Source organism: Dermacentor variabilis, chromosome 2, assembly GCF_050947875.1.
Source record: "Dermacentor variabilis isolate Ectoservices chromosome 2, ASM5094787v1, whole genome shotgun sequence".
Taxonomy (NCBI): Eukaryota; Metazoa; Arthropoda; class Arachnida; order Ixodida; family Ixodidae; genus Dermacentor; species Dermacentor variabilis.
The window spans coordinates 104832666-104844802 of record NC_134569.1 but is presented as its reverse complement, the minus strand read 5'-3'; the positions used below and the strand labels follow the sequence as shown (position 1 = coordinate 104844802).

Here is a 12137-nt window from a genome sequence, read left to right as displayed (position 1 = left end):
TGGCGCGAGGTTCGACGCGCTCGGTCGGGAGAGAGGCACGTTCGACTCGTGAACGATGAGCATCGTTGGGGCGTTCCAGATGCGCGAACGACGGGAAGCTCGCGTACAGAAACTTCTTTCGTCTTAACCCGTTAGCTTTCCTTCCTTCTTTTTTTTCTCTTTATCTAAAACGTAAGTAGCTTTCGACACTCGTAAACTGCAATGTTTATCTTTTTTTTTCGCATTACAGTACCGATTCGAAGGGTATATTACGTGAGCGATTAGTGTTCTATATTCGTCAAAAAAATTTTTTAATGAAGGGCGCTTGGTTTGAAAAGCAGGCTTTCTCTCGGCAAACGTGTGTTTCACATACAATCTCGAGATGGAGGTGATGTGTAAAGGGAATGGAGAGATTGAAACCAAATGCTAAAACTCAACCGAACGATGTTGAACGAGTTCACAATTTCATCTCAATTCATTTTCAGCGCATCTGAGCGCGACAAAAAAAAAACAACAAAAAGACATGCACAATCAAGACAAAAAGAAAACGACAGCATTATTTCCCCACGCATTCTTTTCACAGCGACGCTTAATCAGCTCATCCAACAACAGTTTCTGCTGAAGTGCACGTAATGTACATGGTACTGCAGGATAGAATTAATAAAGAGACTATGCTATTCACGCAAGTGCTATTTGCTCATGTGGTTTTGTGAGCTTTGGCGGACACAATTGTCGTGGCCAAATACCAACTGGCATAGTACATAATTAAAAAATGTCCAACTTTTTGAATTTCGCGATTATGGCATGTGTTTATATTAGAAAACCTTGACACTTCTGAGGCGTTTGATTCATCAGTTTCAAAGCTCAATACGCTAATACGAGTCCTAACTCAAATATCAACTCCTCGCCAGCCACCATCATATGACATATAGCTGATACCGTACAGCACGTCTGTCGAAGCCGAGCGAAGCTGATTCTAGTCCTACTCTCGGCTGGCAAAAGACAAGCCTGGCTTCGCTCTTTCCACCGAAATCGTATGCATCACGTGGGAGGTTCGTCTTTGTATCGAGACTCCCGCCTCTGAATGCCACATTTGCATGCATAATGGACAATAAAAAGAAAGAAAAAAGTGATGATGAATACCTAGAAAAACGAACGCTTAGAAGTGTCAAATAAAATGTGCTGTTGCCTTCGCGTACCACTGTCTTCAAGTTATTGATTTATGTAAACACATACCATTTTTGCTAAATCTAAAGTTCATTAAGAAATTAAATTCTGGGCTTTTACTTGTCGAAACCACGATATGATTATGAGGTACGCCGTAGTGGAGGACACCGAATTAATTTTGATCGCATGGAGTTCTTTAATGTGCACCAGATGCACCGGTGTTTTTGCTTTTCGTCCCCAATCAAATTGTGGCCGCGGCGGCCGTGATTTGATCCCGCGCCCTCGTGCTGAGCAACGCAACATCAAAGCCACTATACGGCACAACGGCGGGTATCTACAAGGTTAATATAAAATTTGTTGATTATGAACTTGCCGATTCTGCTTGTTCATTAAAATTGTGCGCACCAAAGTGCATAAATCACCTACGCAAGCGGCATTTGCTTAGTTACCATAGCCGTTGTTTTATTATTATTATTATTATTATTATTATTATTATTATTATTATTATTATTATTATTATTATTATTATTATTATTATTATTATTATTGACAGCTTTAACTGACGGTCCCAAAAGAGAAAGTACTTGTCCTCGCCGCGCTTGTTTGTTCGTTTGCTTGTTTCGTGTGTGTCTATCAGTGTTTCATTTGAATTTATTTTTGTTTAGCGGTAAAATTCTGTTGGCAACAATGTTCAACGAACTCGCCCACCAGCGGGTTCTATGCTGTGGGTGCGTTTCGCTCGCGGACAGCGTAGGAACTGTGTGGTATGACCTGGGAGACCGAACATAGTTCACCTTTGGTGGTAGCGATACAAACTACTGGGACGAGCGTAGCCATTTCATGCCCTCATAAACACCAGTTCACTACAACGAAACCAGGAACAAGCGACTCCACGACGACAACTGAAATTGCCACACAGGTGTGACGCCCGGCTTGCACTTATAGCGTTCTTTCCGCCCTCTCTAAAACTGGCCCTCGGCGCGAACGGCCCACGCGGGGCGAGGGGGGTGGCTGATTCCAGCGCGCGTCTTTTGCCCACGGAGCATAATACGACACTACCACTGCGGCCGAAGGAAATGAATGATCTCGGGACAACATGCATGGATGTACGAGCTGTCTGGTTTACACCTCTACAAGGACTCACTAAAGACTGCAGCCGGGGAGTGCTCGACTCGGCAGCGTCTTCGGTAGCGCGTGTGAATAGGGGCCACAAAGAGCCGCAGAATGACACCCGACGGCTGCAAGCGTTGCGCTTCCTTTCAAGGAAGCCATTCTTGGAAGCATGGGGTCGTAAGCACTTAAAGAGGCAAGGGTCAAGCGCGACCCGCCGGTTTGGGAGGCACAGGCCGCCTTGAGCCGTTACCCATCCAGTGCCGAGTTAAACCTTTGTCCGGGTGCTAACAGGGCCGCGAGAAAAGCGGGCGAAGCGTTGGTGCAGCGGCAGGACGGCAGAAGCATCGTGAGCCAATCTTTGCATGTTTCCGCATGTCTGATCACGCCCAGTGACTCGTGCTAATTGTAAAAGGGTCACCCAACATCAGAAGCGAAACAAATCTTCAGCATTTCTTGGGTAGGTCTCACCGAGCAAAGAAACTTTTTTTTTTTTTTTTGCAACGCTCTTAGCATGGTAACGTTTAATAAAGGGGCATATTCTCACAAATTTGTGCCCTCATATATAGAAATTACATAGTAACTTTTACTCAAGTAACCTCTAAAGGGGGCATATTTGTGTACCTATAAACGAGACATAAAATTGTAACCTTTACTCAAATAACGCTTAATACACGGGCATATTCTCACAATTTCGTGCAGCAAAGAGGGTACACAGCAACGTTTAGTATAGGTACACATAGTTTTTTCGTATTGTAACCTTTCGTATAACGATACAGTCTTGCCACTCTTAACCCGCGCGTCATTCTGCACATACCCATGAATATAGGACAACTGACTCTTCAGCCATCCATCAAACTTCACCGCAATGCACTAGCCTAACTCACTGAGCAGCATTTTATAAAAATTCAATTTCGAAAGGTAGGGCGAATTTCAACTTTCGGTTAGCAACGTCCGGAGGATACTCCCCTGAAAATATGGGCTTTTAAGGCACAGTCGTTACTAGGACGGGTGTTTCCGGCATTTTGGTTCATATTAATAGATTAGGTTGCTGAGACAACTTTTTGGTGACGTTCAGACGCGCTGCAGAACTATTCAAGGAAATTTGTTATTGGGCTAGTTAGCAAATGGTGTTCAGAACAAAAAACAGAAAAACAAGAAAACAGCGCACTTTAATTAGACACGAAAAAGACACACTTTTCTATGAAACTTTTTTCCTTTCAGCCTGTGCTTCTGTAACTTCTTCCCCTTCTAGTTTCATGTTAACGCCCCCGATTTTCTTTAGTTCATCATTAACGGCATGACTGGGGTGGCTGAGCATTTGATATGACAATCTGATTCCGAGAACGAGAAAAAGAATACATTTTATTAGTTGCAATGGAGTTATGGGGCCCAAGTACGGACCTCTTAGTGGGTGGCAGGTTCCATTTATGACTGCGTCGGTCACGTTTCGATCTATGAGAGCGGAATGCAAACGCAATTGTGAATTTGGATTGAGGTGCAAATTAAGCAAGCTTAGGCGTATAAAATTAATCCGCTGCGAGCCCTCCACTGCGGCACCTTTTAGCCCTGCAGTATGTTTTGGTATGTTAACATCCGTCAATTTTACATCAGCCAATGAAGCAGCAAGTCTCACCGCATGAAACTTACGCAGGCAATCAACATTCTTCGCGAAGTTTCGATCCTTTATTCGCACAGAAAAAAAATTGTAACTTGACCAGCACGCCATGAAGATAATGCACCGTAGTCCAAATTGAACACAGTTATATGTAACTGCGCAAGCTGTCTTGAATGAGGACGGCTCTCCAAAGCTTCATTTATGCAATAAACATGTTTATTCTCACTATTTCTCTCTCTGTCTATTTAAGGACATTTATCGCGCGATACATCTTGCCCTCTTACTTCTTTTTTACCAGAGACCGTTTACCTAATGCAATAAACGAAAGAGGATTGAAGTTCGCATTGCAGAAGCCGCAGCAAAAGAGGAAGCGCTTGAATAGGCTTCCCAATTTGTAGAAAGAGGTTCCTTTCAAACAAAAGAAGGAGTCCGGCCGAATGTTCCACTATCTTCTTATCAAGGCACCAAGTAGATAAGAGACTTCATTATCACTAGTTGCCATGGCGTTACTACTTGCGTGCAGTAGCAGTCGCTATCAGCAACCTCGAGTGCCCACAATAAGGGACGCTGAGCTTGCGAAACAGACAAGTGGCAAAGTACATCTCTTCCTGAAAGTTGGACGGTGCTTTTCTTTAGTTTATATCAGCCATTTTCTTTAATTTTGCTCTATGAAATATTTATGTCCGCTTCTTAAACTCCGTGCTTATATACACGGTCGCCCTGAATGCCGTAGGTGCACATACGATAACGAACACCAAGACACGCCTGGAAACTACGCCTGCGGAGTCTTTGCCAAGCAAGGACACGCGCTAACAACTTCGAATGAAGCCAAGCGTAGCAGCGGCACGATGCAGAGTTCGAGACGACCTTGTCCTTCTCAGTGGGCGCACTGAGACAGATGCAACACTTACGACAAATGACTTCCCTTTCCAACGACGCCCCCACAACTGTACCATTACGTTTCGCAATAAGCTGGCATTGGAGTAATAGCTATGTGCGAGAAATGTTCCTGTGCTAAAGACTGGGCATGGAACAACGCAGCAGGCGCTCTTTCGTGGAGAAGCTCGCGGCTGTATACGTGCGTTCGCACGGCAGCGCTTCCGATATTGGCCGAAACGAGAACGTAACTTCCGCTCTAGAGCGACGTTGAAGTGAAACGCGAGTTGTCGATTAGCTGATGCGCTTGCAGTAATTCAATACTGATCGTCATTGCTGCTAAACAGCGTATAAAGAAAGGAAACATTTATCTCTGGCGTTGAAATGAAATATTTTTAGTCGATTTTGCCCCACAATCCCCCCTTAACGCGAACTGTCTAGTGCGTGCGCTGACGTGAACCATGTCTTACGCATATGCACACGTTTATGGCCTTCACGACCTACTGTGGAAAATGCTTTAGATCTGTGCGGAAGTGCCCCAGAGCTTCCCCATGTATGTGCTTGAACGTTGCAGCAGGGCTGGTATAATGCTCCGCGTGCAAAAAGGGCACTCTTAAGCCACGCGTACGCGTTTGCACGAGCCCAATAAAATCGGCTTGAGTCGACTTGTCGGGCCGAAATCCGGTTGTCAGGGTTGTAGTAAACGTTAGCTTGTCAAGCCAAAGGAGCATCGAGGCGAGTTCTGTCAACCAGTCTGCGAGGGGTGCGCTGACTCGCCGCCCATTCCGCTTGGTAAGATTCACGTAAACGCCGTCGGAATTGGGGCTGGTCAGCTCTACTCCTCACTCGACCCGTCCGCGCCGCGTTCGTGTAAGCGAAGCTGTAGTCTTTCCTCCGAGACACTGGCCTCCGACCTGATGCTCTAGTTACTTAGTGCGTGCAAGCACATGTCGTGTGCGTCTATAGTATGTATTAATTGGTCGTCTCGTGCATAACCCCAACTCAACTGGAGCAGCGTACTGCTAGTGAAACACCCCCAGCTCCCATTAAACATCTGTCTCAATGTTCTAAGCCACTCTTTCGAACGTCGTTGTACGTTTGTCCTTAACGTTGTACAGTCGAAGTACAGCACAGGACAGACAGACGGACCCCATAAAAGAAAGAAAGGACACAGGTAAAAGGCTCGTGAGGCGACGCAGGTGTCTGCGCCCCCGAGGGTGCCCCCACACATGCGGAGTCGCATCCCACACATGCATGCATGGCCGCAAAGGCGCTTTTTTCGATCGCTGCTTTGCGCCTAGCGCGCTCTTCTCTTATCCAGCTCCCACCCACACAATTCGTGGCCGAAAGTTACGCGCGTCCGGCACTGGCTGGCACCCTGTGGTAAACGACGTCTGGAGCTGCCTGCTCGCGGACAGCAAAGTGTCTTCCGTAGCAACGCCTCGAAAAGAGCCTTTCACTTCGCAGTTTCCTAGCCTCGTTCTGTGCTCTTTTTTTTTTTTTCGTTCTCCGCCATTTCATTCGATGCCCCCCGAGGCTATATAGCAATATCTCAGCTTATTCGCTCCAGTAGTGCAAGAACTTCCTTATATGGAAAAAGCTTATAGGTGTCACCAGTTCTGTGTTATTGCGTATACGCTTTATTTACTAGAGTTCGAAAAGTATAAACGAAAAATAAATAAATAAATCGGATTAAAAGGAAAGTGTTAGAAGTTGCTCCCTTCGTCTTTTCTTTTTTTTTCTCTTTTTTTGGGGGGAGGGGGAGGGGATTTCGACGTACGCTCGCCGTTATCCTAGTTTATTTTAGAAGAGACGACGCAGAGGGGAAGTGGTCGGAAGCTATTTCAGAGTTCTCAAACGTATATATATATTTCAGAGATGGTTGGACATGTCGCAGTTTTTAAGAGGCTGAAAATCTGGTGCGGACAGGCGAGTAGACGCAGAGGGCAAATCTTGACGTTAGTTTCCTTTTTCCTTCGTCCCACACGTTTCAGTTTGCGCAGTGACAGGATGCAATACGAACCGTCAAAGGTATATAATTATGCAACTGGTTTCGCGCATTCTCACATCAACTGAGCAACATCGTCCTCAAACTTGTCCAGGAGCCACTGCCTTTGAAAAACAGTCGAGGCCAGATCTTAATGTGAAATTGTCGCCAGTAGCATCGCTAAGTGCGGGCAGCCTAAACCGACACATCTGCGACTATTGCATGTTTCGAGAACAATTCTTGTACTATACACAGGCGTCCTTACTCGTGTGCAGCGCCGGCTGAGTGATGCGGCGCTGCGAAAAATAACGAACTCTGAAGAATTCTGGTGCGGTTAGGAGAAATGCTCTCGCGCTGACGTTGTAGCGAGCCAAGTATACTTTCATCCACCCAAGCAGCTACCGTCCTTTTTAAGTTTTCCAAGGGTCGTATCGCGCTGGCCGTGCGCTCGATAGACTAAACTGTGTACGTCTCTATTCTAAAACCGTGCTTCCGGGTTCTGTAGACGCGAAAAACGAAAAACTACCTTTCAGCAACACTCTACCCTTCGGTGTGCAAGACCCGAAAACAAATTGCCCCCGAGTTTCGCGTCTTCTCAACATTTCACTCATACGGTTTCACATTCTGGAGAGGCCGGCGACATACATCTGCTGCCAACATTTCTAATACAACAATAAACCAATCAATATGTACTGATACAATTTCACGGCTATGTGCGCTTTTTACCTATATGTTGCCGCTGTGGCGCCTGGGAGTAAGTTCCCAAGTACGACGTACAAGCGCGAAACTCGAAGGAGGCGTTTCGGCTTGTTGCCTTCGAGCGTTGGAAGTTCTGGCGTTTGCCGTGTGTGCTTGCATTAACACACTTAAGAAGATAAGAGCTGAACGTATCACGTTTTGCTCAATCCTCTCAGTGGGCTCGCTTTAAGGAAAAGTGGACTAGCGCTGGAACTAACAATAACGTTATAGTCGACCTCGGTCTGCTTAGCCATCCGTGTCGAAATGGAGGCACTACGGCCAGTGCAGAGCGCGGAACTTACTACGTTAACAGCTAGGCAGGAGTTTTCTGCATAAGTTTTCTGGCTTCCTTTCATTCGTCTCCCTCTCTCTTCTTAATGACTGTGGAATCGAAGAGATGACTCGGCAACCAAATTATGTCGGAACGTTGCATGAGCATCTGCTACAAGCATTTGCAGTGTTCGCAAACCAATGACCATACGTGTCTGCTTACACGCACTTAACAAGGTTGAAATAGAACTTTGCTCTTAGTCGGCAAACCAGTAAACACAACTTCGTTAACATCTTTTTTTAGCAGTGAAAACACGTGTGAATTTTTTTTTTCTTTTGCAGGATCAGCTGTTAAGAGCTCAGCCGCGATCGCTCGTGTCCATCTGGTTTCCCACGTCTTATGGCGCGTGAAGCAGAGAGACGACCAGACACATTCAATTGAAACTGCAGAAACAAATAATACCTTGTTTAAAAGACTGATCGGAGCCCTAAAGAAACGTGTAACGAAATTCTGAAGCCCGTAATTGATTGCCGAAGTTGCAAAGAATCAGAGTGGGGTGGACGCCGCGGAAACCTCAACGTTTCGGGTTCCAGTGTAAAGTTCAGACTTCGGTTATATTTGTGAGACACAATCATTATTTAAATAATCAACTCGAAAATCCTTGCGGGCTTTTAGAGGTTCGCTCTTAGCCGACGGTGAGCTTGAGGTAAACCCAGATCAACGGAAGTATTTTCTCTCGACTAGCCACCTCTTCAAGGAAGCTCGTCGCGATACCCGTGTCACTGCGAACAAGGATTCTGTAGCAACGAAGTCGAAACCTCAAGACGTTCGTTTTGAATTGAGCAGTGACTCAACTTTCTGCTCGACATATGCTTTTTACCTGACCGAACGAGAATGCGTCAGACTTTCGACTATACTTAACAGGACGCGGGCAGCATAACAGCACCGCACACTGCTGGCGCTCACTTCGACGCGGCCGCGTGGCGGTTTCAGATGTCGCCACGGGAACCAAACACAGCTACGCGCGCGCCCATCGGCGCAGCAGGTACCGTTATATCGAGGGCGATCGGGTGACCTCGAAAGGGGAAAAAAAAAAAGAAACGTACAGGCCGCAGCACCGCCGCAGGACTGTTTCAGGCGCAGCTAAGAAGCAAACTGCGAGGTCGATAAGGAATTCCGTGAAAGCTGTCGACGCGACAGCAACAGCGATACGGGTTGCACGAGTCGAACGCGATAAATGGGCGAGCTCCGTGGAAGCGAAAGCGGGTCTGGGACACGCCTCCCCGGTGCGGTTTCGCGAGGCGCGCACGCGAAAGCCGCAGATGCCGGATCCCTGCGCTAAAACCGCGGCGCGCCAAACAGCTGTCGTGCGCGCGTCGGTTTTCACCCGCTGAACTTTCGGCACGACGAATCATTAATTTCCGTCGGAAGAAACCGTTTTTGCATAATGCCACTGCCAACGGCTTCTGCGCGCGACGCGCAGTGCAGCAGCAGCTACCACTCGATTTCGTCCGCGAGTTGCTTGTCTCGCGTCTTTGGCAACGGTAACACAAACAAGCCGGAGTGTTTTCGCTGTAGGAAAAGCAAAAGAAGTGACACTCACTGGTGCCGAGCAGCGATCCGAGCTTCTTGAAGAGCACTTTCATGCCCGCGCGAAACCGAGTCACCGAGTGCGACTGTCGTTGGCGCTGGTGGCAGTTGGTCACCGGTTCCCGGACGACTTCCAGCCTTCTTTCACGCAATCTAAAAGCTTGCCGACGAACCTGGCCGCGTCCTCCGCTGTAGCAGCAGCGCTCTGACAGGATCGCGGGATGATCGCAGCCACGTTTACATGATTCGACACAGCACACGCGCACAGTGCAGAATAACGCCCCCTCACAGCTCGTGAAGATGCGCCGCTCTTCTTTTGACGCCGGTCAGCGCGTTGGACGGACGGACGTGCACAAGCCGGCCCACCAACGAGCGCGCGCAGTCGCCGACGCGGCAAAAAGCCGGTTTTGACGAAAGAGCGAGAGCGGCAGCAACAGCAACAATAAAAGGCTACCTGCCGCCAGGTGAGCGGCGGATGTGACGTCGTACGGGCCACATCCATTACGCGCTGCGAAGGGAGGCGTCGTCCGACTTCGCGCTTGATCTGCTGCCGCTGCTGCTGTTTTTGTTTGCTTTGATACTGGCCGTTGCTCGCGGTGGACTGTGCGTGATACATTAGCATGAAGTTGCGGCGCAAGGCACCCCCCCCCCTCCCCTCGAGTTACATCGACGTGTGCCTGATAGCTTCCGCTTGCGGTTGTCCTACGTGTGCTCTGTTGTTGGTATCTTCCAAATTTCGAATCGGTGGCCTATACCCGTTGAACTCACCCCCCCCCCCCCCCTCTCTCCACTCCTATCCCTCGTTTCGGTCTTCCCGCTCAACAAGAGCCAGGGAGGGAAAAAGAAAGGACAACGAGAAAAGCACGGATGGGATAGAGAAAGGGAAGCGCTCGATTTCTTTGACCGTCTTCTCCTTTCGTTAGTTTCTATCAACAAGCTGGAGAGAAAGCAAGCACGCCTGACCGGAAGGTTGTGTCGGGATGACGTAATGCGGAAAGAATTACGCCGCTGTCAGGGTTTCACGGTGGCGCGTGGCTCGTCTGCATAGGCACGCGGAAGAATCGCTCGTTATGCGAAATACCAGCAGCCTTCAAGCGGCGTCTGTGTCTGCGCTTTAATACGATAAACATGCATTAATTAATTGAACCTTTTTCGAGAACAGTCACTTAAAACGTTGACATTCACCTGCGCACAAACACAGACACACACATACAAAAAGAAGAAACAAAACAAGCAGAAGAAAAGTACGGTATACGCAGAGGAGTGAGTGGTAGGCAACCTGCCTCCGATCAACTATTATCGCCTCATAGACATATTCCACTGGTGTGCGCTATATGGTCCTGAGAGTGAAGTATGCTGCGCTTCTTTTTATGCGTCTGGGCGTTATTTCGCTTGCGCTGAAGTCCCGATTAACATGATAGAAGGGCTGAGAAGGCAGACCTATGGCCGTGATTCTTTTGTTGTTGTTGTTCCAACCTCTAATACAGCGGCCGCCACCATTACACGGCTTCTCAACCCGGATAGTTACAACAACAACACACTTCATTTAGTGATTTACTCGATCAGGTCGTTTCTCATACGAGGGTGATATAATGTTACGTATCAGTTGAAGCCAGTATACTTTCATTGCACTGGGTGTGGGACTAATAGCATCGCGCTAAAAAGCTCTCTTCCGTTTAGCGGTTTGTTCGCGCTCACGGCCGACCACGTGATCTCCTATAACGAACGCGCTTCCTAAATCAGCACTGACCTGTTGCACGTATGGACATTCCGCACTGCCGTCGTCTTCCAGGTTGCAGCGTACGCACATGCACGCACGAGTTCGATCAGCGGGCGACCGATTCCACAGGCAAGAGCGCGACTCTGTACGCGGCACGACGCACCTGCGAGCGAGCGCGCTCTGAGGTCGCGGGCGTTCCTGCTACGCTGACAGACTTGTCTCGCCACGCCGAGCTGGGAGAGACGGTGAATAGGCGGGGGAGGTAAAAAAGAAATAGGTAGCAGCGGATTTCCGCCGCTGCTCAGCGGCCGCGTCGTGATCGGCCGCGTTCATAGAAAAACAGCGCCGTATGGATCCGACTCCGGAATCGGCGGAGAGAGAGAGATGACTAGCTGACGAGAAGCTATTTGGCGACCTGGAAAAAGGAGCAGCGAATTAAAGGCATCCGAGGAACAGCGCGTGGCTGGCGCCCGTCCGAGAGCCCTACTAAAGGGTTGAAATTCACCACGCGTGTGCGGCGTTTGTGCGGAAACGCTTGTATACGTTAGGGCAGAAAAGAAAGGAGGCGGGGACTCTCTTCGGGACGGGAGAAGGTGCGAAACAAGCCCTGGAGCGAAGAGGGGTCCGGTGGAAGACTGCAAGCAAGGATGACTCATGCTCCCCACCTCGAACGAACGGACGGCTGCCCCGACCGAGGGGCAAATCGGACCGACTCCGAAGATGTTTTGGGTACCGATGCTCTTCTGAATGCAGTTAATTTTTCCTCCGTTAGAAGCAATTTCTCGTTGTGCTCGATAAACTATTTCCGAAAGAGTGGCCTACGTTTCTATATGTGGACCTATCTTTTTCCAAGGCGGCCTGATCATCATCAGCTGGGTAGATTGAACGAGTTAGTAGGGTGAGGTCGTTGTCATAGGTCGTAGGTCATAGGTCGGTGTGAGGTCGTCGGCTGGGGACGTGCGGTCGTCAGTGGCGGCTGGCTGTAAAGGAAGATACTGAAAAGAAAGTGAGCGCTGTCATTTTGGCGTTTCTAGGCATCGTAGCGAGAAGGACGGGCTCGGAAGGTAAGGGGAAGAGAGCG

General features: G+C 48.5%; 1 protein-coding gene across 2 annotated transcripts in view; it reads right to left on the bottom strand.

Annotated features, from left to right (window-relative positions):
• LOC142572452 (guanine nucleotide exchange factor DBS-like) overlaps positions 1 to 11269 on the bottom strand; it is a 131526-nt gene extending 120257 nt beyond the window's left edge. The window contains exon 1 of one of the 2 annotated variants that reach the window (XM_075681579.1): positions 11087 to 11269. In XM_075681579.1, the coding sequence (XP_075537694.1) occupies positions 11087 to 11105 (19 nt within the window). In that variant the 5' untranslated portion in view covers positions 11106 to 11269. Of the gene's footprint in view, positions 1 to 9349; positions 9767 to 11086 lie in introns of those variants that run through there. The other variant, XM_075681578.1, reaches the window with a different exon arrangement.
• Between the last annotated feature and the right edge of the window lie 868 nt (positions 11270 to 12137).